Below are 17,670 nucleotides of genomic sequence, written 5' to 3' on the forward strand. Positions count from 1 at the left end.
TAAAGGTGTTATTTTTATTTAAACTTTATTTAACTAGGCAAGTCAGTTAATTAAGAACAAATTCTTATTTACAATGACGGCCTACTGTATAAAATTGTATTATCTAATACCCTAAACTGTGTAGACACAAAAAACAACCCCAAAACTCAAGAGTTATCAAATGTAAGAATCAACCAACCAATCTTTTCATAAAACCATGCCGTTCTGATACAGGATAGGAGAATATATACACATCATTTTTTTTAAACACAATTATTCACGTGAATAAAATATCTTGTCAGGAAATGGGTAAATGGAGGGACACCGGAAAGAAACGCATCATATAACATTGTCGTTTCATTTTAAGACACAAGAGAGGTCTGCCAAACTACAACACAATAAAAAAAAAGATATACAAAAAGCATCAGTTGGAGATGCAACCATAACAGTTATATTTTTTAAATCATGAATTTTCCATAACCAATAAGTCTGTGTTAGTAGGCTGGTGGACTATATTCCTACCTTCATACTCTCTATATAAAATAGTACATTTCGAACACCAATAAAGGACAAGGACAAGGCTCTTAAAGGTATACATTTAAAGAGAAACTAAATGAGAGACAAAGACATTATGAAAAGAACAGCAGGTCTTGGATTTTTATCCAGTTTAGGCCAGTTCAGGCCATGCATTGAGGTCTCAGACTGAGTTCTTCCTTTACATTTGGTCTCGGAGTTTGGCAAGCCTTGAAGACAGTTCATCCTGAAAACAAAAGAAAAACAGGTGTTATGTTGTTGCAGATGCAGTAAGTCAGACATCTCTAAAAATATAACTTTTTTTATTGTGTAAGAAGGGTGAGAGGTGGGGCTGAGGGCAATATTTCTGCAAGCCCGAGGCACAGCTACAATAATAATAATATCAGCAATGTTATCATTGCTCTATTATCCCAATAATTTATTTGAAATATCCTGTTCAGTAGACAATTGAAAGTGTGGTAGGGTATATAATGGCTCTTGTTCAGGGCCTGTTTCTGTACCTGCTCTACTGATGCTACGCTGGTGCCCACTGATCCAGTCTGCCCCTGTGGGAGCTCCATGTTCAGGTCCAAACTAAACATAAAGAAACAGAAGAACAAATTGCTATTCATTACATTTTCATCCTTTATATACACGTTTTTTCAAGAATAGAGAAAACCACAAAATGAGGAATACTCACCCTGCTTCATCAGCCAATTCGTGCATCAGTGAATCCACTTGATTCTGAAACACGTCACTGACTGTTAATCTCCATTGTTTGTGAACAGAGCAGAATAAACTAATCAAAATAAATGTATCTCACCATGATCTGCACTTGGGTGTGTATTTACTGTTACAGACTTCAAGATTAAAGGCCGCACATCTGGTCAAAGACAAAAGGTCTGTCTAGCAGGAGCACAGAAAAGCATCATTACCTGTGGTGTGGTAAGTGTGGTTGTGCTACTCATGGTGTCCTCCATTTGGGCTGTCTGCACATCCAATGTCTCAAATTGATGTTCAAACTTGTCCATGAGGCCTGAGATCTAGAGAGATTAGACATTCATTACACAATTTCCCTCTCATTGTGATTGTGAAGAACATAAGACATATACTGTCTAAAAAGAGAGTGACACCTATCAAATAGCTGTATTTGACTACCAGCACTATGTGTGCACACACACAGCCATGATTGCACGGAACTCCCATCTGTGATTGCTCAAGTAAACAGCAAAACCTGGATTTAAAAAACAATAAAGATGGTACGAAGTCTCTCCCCTATTTGACCTATATATTTTGTGTGCATGTTTTTATTTTTTATTTCATCTTTATTTAACCAGGTCGGACAGTTGAGAACAAGTTATAATTTACAACTGCGACCTGGCCAAGATAAAACAAAGCAGTGCGACAAAAACAACAGTTACACAAACAAACGTACAGTCAATAACACAATAGAAAAATCTATGTACAGTGTGGGCAAATGTAGAAGAGTAGGGAGGTCGGCAATAAATAGGCCATAGAGGCAAAATAATTACAATTTAGCATTAACACTGGAGTGATAGATATGCAGATGATGATGAGCAAGTAGAGATACTGGGGTACAAAAGAGAAAGAGAGTAAGTAATAATATGGGGATGAGGTAGTTGGGTGTGCCATTTACAGATTCACTGTACCTGTACACAGCTGATGCTTAAAGTTAGTGAGGGAGATCTAAGACTCCAACTTCAGTGATTTTTGCAATTTTTCCAGTCATTGGCAGCAGAGAACTGAAAGGAAAGGCAGCCAAAGGAAGTGTTGGCTTTGGGGATGACCAGTGAAATATATCTGCTGGAGTGCGTGCTATGGGTGGGTGTTGCTATGGTGACAAGAGAGCTAAGATAAGGTGGGGCTTTACCTAGCAAAGACTTATAGATGACTTGGAGCCCGTGGGTTTGGCATTAATATGACAAAACAGATGGCACTGTGATAGACTACATCCAGTTTGCTGAGTAGTGATGGAGGCTATTTTGTAAAAGTCAAAGTCAAGGATCGGTAGGATAGTCAGTTTTACGAGGGTATGTTTGGAAGCATGAGTGAAGGGGGCTTTGTTGCGAAATAGGAAGCCGATTCTAGATTTAATTTTGGATTGGAGATGCTTAACGTGAGTCTGGAAGGAGAGTTTAAAGTCTAACCAGACACCTAGGTATTTGTAGTTGTCCACATATTCTAGGTCAGAACCGTCCAGAGTAGTGATGAGTAGTGATGCTAGTCGGGCGGGAGGGTGCGGGCAGCAATCGGATGGAGAACATGCACTTAGAGCATTTAAAAAGCAGTTGGAGGCCACGGAAGGAGTGTTGTATGGCGTTGAAGCTCGTTTGGAAGTTTGTTAGCACAGTGTCCAAAGAAGGGCCAGAAATATACAGAATGATGTCATCTGTGTAGAGGTGGATCAGAGAATCACCAGCAGCAAGAGCGACATTATTGATGTATACAGAGAAAAGAGTCGGCCCGAGAATTGAACCCTGTGACAACCCCATTGAGACCGCCAGAGGTCCAGACAACAGGCCCTCCGATTTGACACACTGAACTCTATCTGAGTAGTTGTAGTTGGTGAACCAGGTGAGGCAGTCATTTGAGAAGCCAAGGCTATTGATTCTGCCGATAAGAATGCGGTGATTGACAAGAGTCAAAAGCCTTGGCCAGGTCGATGAAGACGGCTGTACTGATGTGGAGGCTGTGTGTGACATTTTAAAATGTATGTAGTTCTGTCCTTGAGCTGTTCTTATCTATTAATGTTCTGTATTGTGCCATGTTTCATGTTTTGTGTGGAAGAATAGCTGCTGGTTTCTGCTGGTTTTGCAACAGCTAATGGGGATCCAAGTAAAATTCAAAAATACACACTTTACCTTCTCCAGGTTCATACTCTTCAGTGTGGCATCCATGCCTTTCACCACTCCAGCCATAGATTTAGTGACCTGTAGAAATAACCAACATTACTTAAATAGAAAGGTACCTTGCTGTGTGGTTGGACACAGCCATTGTTGCCATAGTTACCTTGCACTTTCACACAACATTGCACCAAATTTTCCCTCCAAAGTAAAAAAGTGTGGAACCACCTGAAACAGAATTAGTGTCTCCATTTTGAACATCCAAACCAATGTTTTACGTGTTGTAAAGTGTGACCAAATGTTTATCTACAAAACAAGAACATTGCTGTGTGAAGTCTCATAGGTATGTATAACAACTGCACCTTGTTCATTGTGACTGCCGTTTGGACTCTGGAGGCCACTGCATCGATCCGAGCGCTCATCCTAAGGAAGTTGACCGACTGGTTCTTCTGTCTGATGGCGTTTTCCGCATGGATCCGTGCCACTTCCACATTTCCTTTTTGGATAGCCTATGGCAAGGATAAAGGTTCAGTATCCCTACATTCTCAGTTGATATGTTCAGAGTTAAGGTGAGGTGATTCAGGGATTGACTAATGATGTAAAAAGCCTACTTACTTTTTTGACTTTGGCCTTCTCTGCCTTTTCCTCTTTGTCACATTTCTTAGAGTTTCGTTGCAGTTCTTTGGCTGAAAACTTGAGATTGAAGAGATGCTCTGTGACGTGACGTTAAAGACTGTGTCAAAATTGTCATACATAAATTAAACCCAAAGGGGCACAAATACTGAAACTTTCTTCGTACCCTCTATACAAACTTTACTCGATGGTGACGTGCTTCCACCACCGAAATGAAATACCTGTGATGTAGACATGTGAATAAACTGAAAATGCCAGTCATGCTACCAGGCACTGGATTTCTTCAGACTAGTAAAATTGTTTACTAAACTGGTTGTGTATTCATAGATTATGCCTACTTTGGCAGATGTCGTTACAATATCAATATGAGCAAACAAGCGTTTACCTTTGTCACCAAGCAATACAAGTATAAACTTTATGCTTAAATACAAATCTAAACCTGATAGCTATATATGTATTTTAAAATCCTATTCAGACGAGGCATTATCATGAACTTAAAAGGCCTTCCTTGTCTACCTATATTTCCTGGTGCCATTTTCACGCCTAGCTAACACTCTTCCAAAGGATACTATCCATATTCGACATGCTGGTAGGGTCCTTGATGGTCCGATAATTAATATCTTGTTATTGCTCTTATTCTTCTCGATTTAAACGTAATGCAGCACTTGCTTTTCCTATTTTAATTTGACTATCGTTGATACTTCCGGGCACACTACCCAAATATGACGTCACCATCACATGTTCAGGGGGTGCGTTCAGTGCGTTGCATTTGACGTCACTAACAACCCCCAAAAATAACTATTTTATTTCTGTCAGTGGATGTCTGAATGGACGTGTAAAGTTCTGGAATTATTACATTTATCCAGGATTATTACATTTGCCACAATATTGCTATCTATTATGTGCACAGCCTTGTCCTCCCTCTATCCCTTATCTCTGGTGGTATGTCAGTGCAGAGACAATCCAATCAGGTTAGTGCTGGGGGTTCTCCTCAAAGACAAGTTGTGCTGGTGGTGGCATAACTGGGGAGTGGGCGGGAATCGAGCTTGATTGATGATTAGGTTTGCGTCTCTGGATCACAGCGGTGAGGGGATGACTCACCCTCTGTCTGATATAATATTCCCCCTCTGAGGCAGCCAGTGCATTCCTCCCAAGCTCCTCCTGCTCTGCTCTATGAATGTCTGCTCATTCACCCCTAAATGATACTGAGGCATTTAATCACCAATCCTGGAGGAGTGCAATTTCCCAATAACACAAACTCCCATATCACTATCCTAGCCACATCCTCAGAGCATGTGCAGACCAGCTGTCTGGAGTGTTATTCAATCTCTTCCTATCCCAGTCTGCTGTCCCCGCTTCAAGATGTCCACCATTTTTCCTGTACCCAAGAAAGCAAAGGCAACTGAACTAAATGACTGTCATTCCCTTCTGTCATCATGAAGTACTTTGGAGGCTAGTTAAGGATCACATCACCTCCACCCTACCTGACACCATAGACCCACTTCAATTTGCATACCGCCCCAATAGATATGCATACGACGCAATCGCCATTGCACTGCAAGCTGCCCTATCCCATCTGGACAAGAGGAATACCTAAGTAAGAATACTGTTCATTGACTACAGCTCAGCCTTCAACACCATAGTAACCTCGAAAGCTCATCATTAAGCTCGGGGCCCTGGGTCTGAACCCCGCCCTGTGCAACTGGGTCATGGACCTCCTGATGGGCCGCCCCCACATGGTGAAGGTAGGAAACAACATCCTCAACACAGGAGCCCCAAAGGGGTGCGTGCTCAGCCCTCTCCTGTACTCCCTGTTTACCCATAACTGCATGGCCACGCAGGCCTCCAACTCAATCATTACGTTTGCAGACAACAGTAGTAGGCCTGATTACCAAAAATAACAAGATAGCCTACAGGGAGGAGGTGAGAGCCCTGGCGGAGTGGTGCCAAGAAAATAACTTCTCCCTCAACATCAACAAAACAAAGGAACTGATCGTGGACTTCAGGAAACAGCAGAGGGAGAACGCACCCATCCCCATCGACGGGACAGCAGGGAAGAAGGTGAAAAGCTTCTTGTTTCTTGGCATACACATCACTGACAATCTGAAATGGTCCACCCACAGACAATGTGGTGAAGAAGACGCAGCAGCAGCTCTTCAATCTTAGGAGGCTGAAGAAATTTTGCTTGGCCCTTAAGATCCTCACAAACATTTAAAGATACACCATTGAGAGCATCCTGTAGGGCTGTATCACTGCCTGGTATGGCAACTGCAGGGCTCTCCACAGAGTGGTGAGGTCTGCCCAACGCATCTCCAGGGGCACACTGCCCTGCAGGACACATACAGCACCCAATGTCACAGGTAAGCCAAAACGATAATCAAGGACATCAACCACCCAAGCCACGGCCTGTTCACCCCACTATCATCCAGAAGGCGAGGTCAGTACAGGTGCATCAAAGCTGGGACCGAGAGACTGAAAAACAGATTATATCTCAAGGCCATCAAACTGTTAAATAGCCATCACTAGCCGGCCTCAACCCTGTCACTAGCCAGCTACCACCCGGTTACTCAACCCTGCACCTTAGAGGTTGCTGTCCTATGTACATAGACATGGAATTACTGGTCACTTTAATAATGGGACACTAGTCACTTTAATAATGTTTACATACAGTATTCCAGTCAATGTCATCCTATTCAGCTATTGCTGTATATAGCAAGTATTCAGACCCCTTGACTTTTTCCACATTGTTACTTTACAGCCTTATTCTAAAATTGAATGAATCAATTTTTCCCCCTCATCATTCTACACACAATAACCCATAATGACAAAGCAACTGTCTATATAAGGTCCCACAGTTGACAGTGCATGTCAGAGCAAAAACAAAGCCATGGGGTCGAAGGAATTGTCCATAGAGCTCCGAGAAAGGATTGTGCCGAGCCACAGATCTGCGGAAGGGTACCAAAAAATGTCTCCAGCACTGAAGGTCCACAAGAACACAGTGGCCTCCATCATTCTTTAATGGAAGAAGTTTGGAACAACCAAGACTCTTCCTAGAGCTGGCCACGCGGCCAAAATGAGCAATCGGGGGAGAAGGGCCTTGGTCAGGGAGGTGACCAAGAACCCGATAGTCACTCTGACAAAGCTCCAGAGTTCTACTGTGGAGATGGGAGAACCTTCCAGAAGGACAACCATCTCTGCAGCAATCCACTCATCAGGTCGTTATGGTGGAATGGCCTGACAGAAGCCACTCCTCAGTAAAAGGCACATGACAGCCAACTTGGAGTTTGCCAAAAGGCACCGAAAGACTCTCAGAACATGAGAAACAAGATTCTCTTGTCTGATGAAACCAATATTGAATTCTTTGGCCTGAATGTCAAGCATCACATCTGGAGGAAACTGGGCACCATCCCTACATTGAAGCATGGTTTTATTTTACCTTTATTTTACTAGGCAAGTCAGTTAAGAACAAATTCTTATTTTCAATGACGGCCAAGGAACAGTGGGTTAACTGCCTGTTCAGGGGCAGAATGACAGATTTTGTACCTTGTCAGCTTGGGGATTTGAACTTGCAACCTTTCGGTTACTAGTCCAACGCTCTAACCACTACGCTACCCTGCCGGTGGTGGTAGCATCATGTGGTGGGGATGTTTTTTCAGTGGCAGGGACTGGGTGACTAGTCAAGTTCAAGATGAACGGAGCAAAGTACAGAGAGATCCTTGATGAAAACCTGCTCCAGAGCGCTCAGAACCTCAGACTGTGGCAAAGGTCCACCTTCCAAAAGGACAACGACCTTAAGCACACAGACAAGAAAACGCAGGAGTGGCATGGAGTCTTTGAATGTCCTTGAGTTGCCCAACCAGAGCCTGGACTTGAACCCAATCGAACATCTATTGAGAGACCTGAAAATAGCTGTGCAGCAACTCTCCTCATCCAACCTCATCCAACCTGATAGAGCTTGAGAGGATCTGCAGAAAACAATGGGAAATACTCCCCAAATACAGGTGTGCCAAGGTTGTAGCGTCATGCCCAAGAAGACTCGAGGCTGTAATCGCTGCCAAAGATGCTTCAACAAAGTACTGAGTAAAGGGTCTGAATACTTATGTAAATGTGATCAGTTTATTTGATTTATACATTTGATAAAATTTCTAAAAACTTGTTTTTCCTTTGTCATTATGGTGTATTACCTGTAGATGGGTCAAAAAACTATATTTAATCCATCTTGAATTCAGGCTGTAACAATAAAATGTGGAATAAGTCAAGGGGTATGAAAACATTGACAGACAAACTACATAACCAAAAGTATGAAAACACCTGCTCTTCAAACATGTCATTCCAAAATCATGGGCATTAATATAGAGTTGGTCCCCCCCCTTTGCTGCAATAACAATATCCACTCTTCTAGGAAGGCTTTCCACTAGATGTTGGAACATTGCTGCAGGGACTTGCTTCCATTCATGCACAAGAGCATTAGTGAGGTCGGGCACTGATTTTGGTCGATTTAACCTGGCTCGCAGTCGGCATTCCAATTCATCCCAAAGGTGTTCGATGGGGTTGACATCCGGGCTCTGTGCAGGCCAGTCAAGTTCTTCCACACTGATCTCGACAAACCATGGACTTTGCTTTGTGCATGGGGGGCATCGTAATGCTGAAACAGGAAAGGGCCTTGCCTAAAACTGTTGCCACAAAGTTGGAAGCACAGAATCGTCTAGAATGTAATTGTATGCTGTAGCATTAAGAATTCCCTTCACTGGAAGGGGCCTAGCCCAAACCATGAAAAACAGTTCCAGACCATTATTCCTCCTCCACCCAACTTTAAAGTTGGCACTATGCATTCGGGCAGGTAGCATTCTCCTGGAGTCCACCAAACCCAGATTTGTCCTTCGGACTGCCAGATGGAAACATCACTCCAGAGAACGCGTTTCCACTGCTCCAGAGTCCAATGGCGGCAAGCTATACACCACTCCAGCCAACGCTTGGCATTGCACATGGTGATCTTGGGCTTGCCACCATTGGCTGCTCGGCCATGGAAACCCATTTCATTAAGCTCCCGACAAACAGTGTGCTGACGTTGCTTCCTGAGGCAGTTTGGAACTTGGAACAGATTATTTTTACTCGCTACATGCTTCGGCACTTGGCGGTCCCATTCTGTGAGCGTGTGTGGCCTACCATGTCGCAGCTGAGCCGTTGTTGCTCCTAAATGTTTCCACTTCCCAAAAACAGCACTTACAGTTGACCTAGGCAGATCTAGCAGTGCAGAACTAACTTATTGAAAAGGTGGCATCCAATGATGGATTTTATACACCTGTCAGCAACTGGTGTGGCTGAAAATAGCCGAATCCTCATTTGAAGTGTCCACATACTTTTGTATATGTAGATTGATTGATAGATAATCCCATAATGAACAGACAGAGTATCGTTCAGTTACCGTAACATCGTGACGCCAGATTGCCATGGAAACTACATTACGCTCCCAGTTGAGAGAAAACAGTGCGTGGTTGAACTTCAGTTTGTTTCAGCACCACTGTCTTGTTGGACAGCAATCACGCACGAACCTACAGTTTAGCAAGATAATAACCAATTGTGTCTACGACTCGGAGATCCAATTAAACCTGTTGGATATCACTTATTGTTGTTTTTATCACTATAGTTTGGCTAAGTTCTACCATTTCATTCAGCAGTTAGGTGAGTAGGCTAAAGTCAATTATTTAATTGCATGATCATTGTCATGTTACATTTGATACAGGAATAATTTCGAAATACATAAGGTCTGTGCTTATACAATTTGAATGTAAATGGATCAAACAAATATGTACATTTGATAGGCTAATGATTTGCATTGTCCATGAATCGATTAAACAATAGCAAACAATGTTGGCCAGTGTGCAAATTATACCTAACAATATTGCATCAGGTGAAGACGTGGGAGAAGAGGTGTAAACTAAACTCACCAAAATGTTTTATTTTATTAGTTTCTGTTCAATAAAATATTTAGTTGTTGTTAAGCATGTTTATGTAGTCTACGTGCGTTGTCTATTCACTGTCCTGTGAGTGTTAACTAGGCTAATAAAAGGTTTGTAAATATTATGTAGGTAAATTGCATAGACCGTGCATGCGCGGCATCACGTCGTTGAGTATTTAGTCTAATAAGGACTGTAAAATAAAATCTCAAGAGAACAGATTGATAACCTACGCAATATTTTACTTGATCGATTCTGATTATCAACAACTGGACTCTTTGCTTGAAATACCATATTTGTATAGCATAAGTCTCAAATATACAATGGGAATATGTGAGAAGTGGCGATGTTTTTTACACGCATGCAGAAAATCCAGAAGACGCGGCGAGGGGTGCTTTATTCAGTGACTGTATGACTCATACAGTTTTATCTAAAGAGTGGGAGCAGGCGCGCGGGCGAGAAGGGGTTGCACATGAGACTAAAATTCTGCAGCATGCGACTATTATTCCAGTACATGATGGATTCCATAAGAACTGTCCATGTAAACTTTTGTCTCTTGTGGGAAAGTACCAATACATACCCCAGCTGTTAACCTCCCACCACTGTTCATGTTAAATCTGTGTCGGCGACATCAGGCTAATCTTATTTGTAGGATATAATTTCCAAATGTTTACGTAGCCTTGTTGATTTGTTTATAGACAGCCAAGAGTATTTTTTATTTAATGAGTTCATTTATCACTAAATTTAAAATACACAAATTAAGCAGTTGAAAATAAAACTATTACCTTTGGATCAGAGTATATTGTGCAAACTAGAACAACAAGGACACGGTTTGCTCATATTACTTCTCTTCTGAGAGGATGTTCCTAGCTGGTTACCTTCCTGATTAATTTTTCATTTTGCATCTTCCACCCCCATGTGTTCATGTGGGTGTAAGGGGGGGGGGGTAATGCACATGTGTGACAGTAACTGGCAAGATTTGTGAGTTGGAGGAGGCATCCTACAGCATATTCCATAGATGGTGCCTTGTATCCTGCTGAGGCAGGACCAACACAGCTTTTTTCATTTGGAATGGTGCAATCTGTGCCTTTGGTGTCTCTTGTGTTTCAGTGTTGACATTGACATCCCCTGAACTCAATGTGAATGAATGAATGATAGTATTTCTTCACTTGTTGTAAAATGCATTAGAATCTTTCCCATTGAACACACATTTTGTGGCATGAAATTACACAGGTTCTTCTAAATACAATATTGTGTCCTTTTGCAGGTCAACCCAAGATAATGGAGCTCCAAATGGATAGAAGATTTCACAACTTGACCCTGGAGCAAGTCCAGACTCTGGACCAGGTGTTGACAGAGGTGATCCCCATCCACGGCCGAGGGAACTTCCCCACCCTGGAGGTGAGACCCATGGACATCATCCATGTAGTAAAGGACCGGCTGGTGGAGAGGGAGATCAGGGTAAGGGACATCCGCCTCAATGGCTCCACCGCCAGTTATGTGATGGTCAGGGACAACGGCACGGGCTACAGAGACCTGGACATCATCTTTGGAGTGGAGCTGCCCAGACAGGAGGACTTCCAGGTTATCAAGGAGGTGGTGCTGGGCAGCCTGCGTGACCTCCTTCCCCATGGGGTCAACAGACGCAAGATCACCTGCCTCACCATGAAGGAGGCCTACGTACAGAAGATGGTCAAGGTCTTCAATGAGCACGACCGCTGGAGCCTAATCTCACTGTCCAATAACCGGGGTAAGACTGTGGGGCTCAGGTTCGTAAATTCCCTGCGACGACAGTTTGAATTCAGTGTGGACTCCTTCCAGATTATATTGGACCATATGCTGGAGGCATATTGGGAGACTGAGAGGAGGCAAGAGGGTCAGTGTAAGGGATTGGAGTTACACAATGGCAATGTGTTATATCTGGATAGAGGGGCAGAGAAAACCATAATGGAACCCCAGTACCCTTCTGTGAATCTAAAAGAACATAAAGACAATGACTCAATGATGACACACTTCACTGACAGTCTGTGCCACAGTGAAGAGGTTATTGTTCAAATGGAAGAATCATTGCATCCGATGGATGTGCATGCAACTGGAAAGCAAGAGGAACAGGAAGTGTTAGCGAAAGCAGAGCTTGACCTGGGATCTCTGGAGGATGAGGAAGAGGTAGAAGAGGTGGTGGTGTTAACAGTTGATACAGTAAAAATACAATTTGTTCAGAATACAGATTACCTCTCAGTTATATCCTCCAAAACAATGACAGAAGAGATGGAACCTCTGGTGCCAAATACATCTGTAGACCTTCAAAGTAACACAGAGGAGTCATTGATTTCTGAGTCAAAAGACATCAATCCATCCCCCATGTTGCTCACAGAGAACTCAGCACTGCAACAAGAGCAAGCTCAACTTCAGGTGATACTTCAATCCACATCCCAAGACTGCACTGCTGTCACACAAAACGTACACCTTGAACATTCATTCCTTCCCCCAGCCAAGAAAACCTGTGACACATCCCAGCAAGTTGTACCTGACTTTTGCCCCTCACCTAAATCTCCAAGGAAGATGTCACGAAAGATGAGCAGCACTTCATCACTCCCTGAAAAATGGTCTTTGTTAAAAGATCTGTCAGATCTGACAACACAGCTGTTTGAGCCTATAGAAATACAACCAAATCCCTCTTTAATAGACACTGATCAAGGCCATTATTCATCTTCCTTAGGGTCCAGACAGAGGAACTCAGAGAGCACTAAAACACTCACAGATCACCTTACTCCAGCTGTTTCATCCCAAGATAAAAACACATCACCCCACAACATAGAACAAATAGTCAGGGTGAAATACTCAAAAAAGCCTCCCAACTCAGAAGCTACTCAGGAATCAGTGTCCCTTCAAACCATAGGGGACAGAGTCCCAGAGTCTGAGCCTGCTGCTGCTCAGGAACCAGGGCCACCAGAGACAACCATAGTCTTTCCAGGGCCAAGCTCGGCCTTAAAAGACAGGGTCAGCATCACTGTGGTAGCAGAGTGCATGTACGGTGACTTTGAGCAAGCCATGGATCACCTGCGCTTCCGACTCATTGCCACCCATAACCCAGAGGAGATCAGAGGAGGTGGACTTCTGAAGTACAGTGACCTGCTGGTGAGGAACTTCAGGCCAGCCAGTGAGACAGAGATCAAGTCCCTAGAGCGTTACATGTGCTCCCGCTTCTTTATTGACTTTCCTGACCTCAGCGAGCAGCAGCGCAAAATCGAGGCCTACCTGCGCTGCCACTTTATTGGCGATGAGGAGACGGGCAAATATGACTTTCTGATGACCCTGCGTCGGGTGATAGATGATAGTACAGTGTGTTTGATGGGACATGAGCGGAGGCAGACACTCAATATGATCACGGTCCTGGCTCTGAGGGTGCTGGGGGAACAGAATGCCATTCCCAATACTGCCAACATCACCTGCTTCTATCAGCCTGCACCTTACATGGCCGACCCCATATTCAGCAGCTACTACATTCCCCAGGCAGCACAGCCCCCCCTCCTTTACCACACCTACCCTTTACATGTCCACATGCAGACCGGCCTGGTGTAGGTCCCAGCATGTGAGTGGGGGAGAGCATGCGGGCTGTGTTCTATATGGTTCTACTCTGTAACCAGAGGCACAAAATAGAGTTAAAAAAGAAAACAGGCTGCATGAGCACAGTTTGTTCAATGCTTTGAAAAGACACTGCCTATGACGTGAGAGACAGTGGACACAGAATAGGGAGGATTGGAGTTCTTTAGATAAAGGCCGGCCACCACATCATCGTTCAATTTTTTGTTGTTGTTTTGAATGGGAGAGAGAATAGCTGTGAGGGAAAAATGTCAGAGGGAAAGAACCGTTTACATGGCTGTTTTAGCTGCATCAGCAGGGCAGGCAGGCAGGCTTTGGCCGTGTTCAAGAGCATAAAATCTGTGATGCATTGTGGGTAAATGTTGACTGAATGATTTACAAATAATAATGAGTAGGTATTTATGATGCAAAATTAGTTGTAGATCAGTCATCAGCACTGTCGGCTACAATGTCAAACAAGTTCTTTGTCACCTTCCTGTGACGGGGGATCCTAGATTGTCAATTAATGAGAAAGTTGTTTAACATCACAGAAATACTGTATGAAGTGTAGACCGAGCGTTTCTTATATTATTAACTCGATGGTTCGAGTCCTGAATGCTGATTGGCTAACAGCCATGGTATATCAGACTGTATACCGTGGGGCAAAAATTGTATTTAGTCAGCCACCAATTGTGCAAGTTCTCCCACTTAAAAAGATGAGGCCTGTACTTTTCATCATAGGTACACTTCAACTATGACAGAGAAAATGAGAAAAACAAATCCAGAAAATCACATTGTAGGATTTTTTATGAATTTATTTGCAAATTATGGTGGAAAATCCGTATTTGGTCACCTACAAACAAGCAAGATTTCTGGCTTTCACAGACGTGTAACTTCTTCTTTAAGAGGCTCCTCTGTCCTCCACTCGTTACCTGTATTAATGGCACCTGTTTGAACTTGTTATCAGTATAAAAGACACCTGTCCACAACCTCAAACAGTCACACTCCAAAGTCCACTATGGCCAAGACCAAAGAGCTGTCAAAGGACACCAGAAACAAAATTGTAGACCTGCACCAGGCTGGGAAGACAATCTGCAATAGGTAAGCAGCTTGGTTTGAAGAAATCAACTGTGGGAGCAATTATTAGGAAATGGAAGACATACAAGACCACTGATAATCTCCCTCGATCTGGGGTTCCACGCAAGATCTCACCCCGTGGGGTCAAAATGATCACAAGAATGGTGAGCAAAAATCCCAGAACCACACGGGGGGACCTAGTGAATGACCTGCAGAGAGCTGGGACCAAAGTAACAAAGCCTACCATCAGTAACACACTATGCCGCCAGGGACTAAAATCCTGCAGTGCCAGACGTGTCCCCCTGCTTAAGCCAGTACATGTCCAGGCCCATCTGAAGTTTGCTAGATAGCATTTGGATGATCCAGAAGAAGATTGGGAGAATGTCATATGGTCAGATGAAACCAAAATATAACTTTTTGGTAAAAACTAAACTCGTCGTGTTTTGAGGACAAAGAATGCTGAGTTGCATCCAAAGAACACCATACCTACTGTGAAGCATGGGGGTGGGAACATCATGCTTTGTTTTTGTTTTTTTCTGCAAATGGACCAGGACGACTGATCCGTGTAAAGGAAAGAATGAATGGGGCCATGTATCGTGAGATTTTGAGTGAAAACCTCATTCCATCAGCAAGGGCATTGAAGATGAAACGTGGCTGGGTCTTTCAGCATGACAATGATCCCAAACACACCACATCGTAAGAAGCATTTCAAGGTCCTGGAGTGGCCTAGCCAGTCTCCAGATCTCAACCCCATAGAAAATCTTGAGGGAGTTGAAAGTCCATGTTGCCCAGCAACAGCCCCAAAACATCACTGCTCTAGAGGAGATCTGCATGGAGGAATGGGCCAAAATACCAGAAACAGTGTGTGAAAACCTTGTGAAGACTTACAGAAAATGTTTGACCTCTGTTATATACCCTTTGTTGGCAATGACAAAATATTGAGATAAACTTTTGTTATTGACCAAATACTTATTTTCTACCACAATTTGCAAATAAATTCATTAAAAATCCTAATGTGATTCTGGATTTTTTTCTTCTCATTTTGTATGTCATAGTTGAAGTGTACCTATGATGAAAATTACAGGCCTCTCATCTTTTTAAGTGGGAGAACTTGCACAATTGGTGGCTGACTAAATAATTTTTTGCCCCACTGCAATAGCAATAAGGTACCTCTGGGGTTTGTAATATATCATGGCTAAGGGCTGTGGCCGTGTTGCATCGTGGCTAAGAACAGCCCTTTACCGTGGTATATTGGCCATATACTACACCTCAGGCAATATTGCTTAAATATACTATAGTGAGGTAGATGAGGGTCAAGTATGCTGCAGTGAATGAAGGTAGAAACACTTCAAATTAGACATACCATATAGACAAATCACAACACACAATGTACAAATGAGACAGTATCTGATCAAGCCTGCTGTGTTTTAGAGAACCTCAATATAGAGTCAGTTGTTCTTCAATTTAAGTGAATTAACTTTCTTGAAGTGATCATACTTTAATATCGTATTGTAATCACAAATCTTGATATGACAAGCTGTGCTTAGGTATTAGGAAAATGTGGAGTACATATTGTTTTGTTATCTGGGTGTTAACAATGTCTGATTGCATCCTTGGTAAATGTTTTAGTGTCTAATGAATGACAAAGGTAATTTATCAGGGCAAAAATCAGGGTCATTAAGATGAGAGATTCCAAAGTGGTTTAAACTATCACCCCTCAATTTATCTTATGTGGTAGTTTACAGATAGTTATAAGTTGACCATGTGCGACAATGACACTCACAGCAAATGTAGATTCACTCTCAATTGTTATTTCCCAGCGTAAGGCATTTCATTGTATAAGATAAACAACGGGTACTGTAAAAGATCTACAACATGTATTTTCAGCACAGTCATGGCAGTGAGGCAAATGAAACTGAAGCACAATGTAAACGTACGCAACCTTATTGTTGATTAGTGAACTATAGATGTAGCGGATGTATTTGTGATTAACCAATTCAATATTGAGGAAAGTCTAATGTAAATGTAACTGCAGTAATCTGGTATTTTCATGATCTCTGTATTCATCTTCAAAATTTGCTGAATTTGTATGGTCATTTTGACAATAAACCTTACACACTTAAATATCCTCCTCAGATTTCTTGCATTCAGCCTCCAAACAGGGATGCTGATACTATTTTCCCTGGAGAAAAGTGTCTGGTTGATGCTGAACGTAATTATCACGGTTTTCAGACACGTGCAAAGCTGAGGTGACTTCAACATTCGAGGGAAAGTAAAACACTTGATTTTTATAATCCAAATTGATCAATTTGCCTGCTTCCATCCAGAAACTCAACATCACTGCAGTGCAGTCTCTCTGGGAGTGCTGGAGCAACATGCAGCAGAGGAGCACTAAGTATGGTTGCTAGCTGGCAATCTGACTCACCTTTCCAATCTCCAGTGCATTAGCTAGATTGGTTGTCCATAGCCCAGCTAGCTGAGTCACCTCTATCACAAGGCTAACTGGCTGCAAACAAACCAACCATACCACCACATTTATCCACTCTCCTCCTAGATTCCATACCCTATCCAATGCCTAGACTGTTGCTACTACTTCTCCAAGGTAGAGTAGGCCACTCAAGAGGGGAAAGTGGTGTGGTCAGAGACAGGTAGGATTGACATCACTGCAGAGATATGGTGCATCTTTGTGACTCATCATGGCTCTTTGAAGGGGCAGCCAGAGATGACTCACCAAGCCCGGGATAGGTTTGAAACAGCCAGACAAGAGTGGCTATAGTCAAATTTACAGGGCCTGGGGAAGAGTGGCAGCTCAGTTTGTACCAAGTGTGTTGACTGGCAGGATGTGCAAACCATGTCGTGATAACTCAAAATGATAGCACGTTGACAGCAAGGGGTTTAGGAAAGCAAATATGGAGGTACAGGAGAAAACTGCTGGAACACTTAGCTAGAGGAAATGAGAATTCACAGTCCCGTCTTTCCATGAGAAGTGACAGAACATGTAAATCATGGTAAAACATGTTTGTGTTTATAGAATGTGACTGAATTAAACCAAAATACCAGGGGTG

At 42.8% G+C, this 17,670-nt stretch overlaps 2 protein-coding genes across 2 annotated transcripts; one reads left to right on the forward strand and one right to left on the reverse strand.

Annotated features, from left to right (window-relative positions):
• Positions 1-8: 8 nt before the first annotated feature.
• LOC118391305 (charged multivesicular body protein 1b-like) lies at positions 9-4,727 on the reverse strand. Its single transcript, XM_035782565.2, has 8 exons — positions 4,559-4,727; positions 3,972-4,069; positions 3,719-3,865; positions 3,375-3,443; positions 1,428-1,535; positions 1,193-1,236; positions 1,014-1,086; positions 9-739 (listed from the first exon to the last, which is right to left on the reverse strand). The coding sequence occupies exons 1-8, from the start codon at positions 4,572-4,574 to the stop codon at positions 695-697; spliced, it is 600 nt and encodes a 199-aa protein (XP_035638458.1). The 5' UTR covers positions 4,575-4,727; the 3' UTR covers positions 9-694.
• A 4,482-nt stretch (positions 4,728-9,209) lies between these two features.
• Positions 9,210-14,825, forward strand: LOC118391306 (uncharacterized). Its single transcript, XM_035782566.2, has 2 exons — positions 9,210-9,671; positions 11,214-14,825. The coding sequence occupies exons 1-2, from the start codon at positions 9,440-9,442 to the stop codon at positions 13,526-13,528; spliced, it is 2,547 nt and encodes an 848-aa protein (XP_035638459.2). The 5' UTR covers positions 9,210-9,439; the 3' UTR covers positions 13,529-14,825.
• The last annotated feature ends 2,845 nt before the right edge of the window (positions 14,826-17,670 follow it).

The sequence above is a fragment of the Oncorhynchus keta genome, chromosome 12 (assembly GCF_023373465.1).
Source record: "Oncorhynchus keta strain PuntledgeMale-10-30-2019 chromosome 12, Oket_V2, whole genome shotgun sequence".
Taxonomy (NCBI): domain Eukaryota; kingdom Metazoa; phylum Chordata; class Actinopteri; order Salmoniformes; family Salmonidae; genus Oncorhynchus; species Oncorhynchus keta.

Coding starts and splice junctions, on each gene's coding strand:
- LOC118391306 (XM_035782566.2), top strand. CDS start 9,440: ATGGAAACTACATTACGCTCCCAGTTGAGAGAAAACAGTGCGTGGTTG. Junction 9,672..11,213: donor CCATTTCATTCAGCAGTTAG/GTGAGTAGGCTA, acceptor GTCCTTTTGCAG/GTCAACCCAAGATAATGGAG.
- LOC118391305 (XM_035782565.2), bottom strand. Junction 3,866..3,971: donor AGAAGGCCAAAGTCAAAAAA/GTAAGTAGGCTT, acceptor TCCTTGCCATAG/GCTATCCAAAAAGGAAATGT. Junction 1,087..1,192: donor GAATTGGCTGATGAAGCAGG/GTGAGTATTCCT, acceptor CTTTATGTTTAG/TTTGGACCTGAACATGGAGC.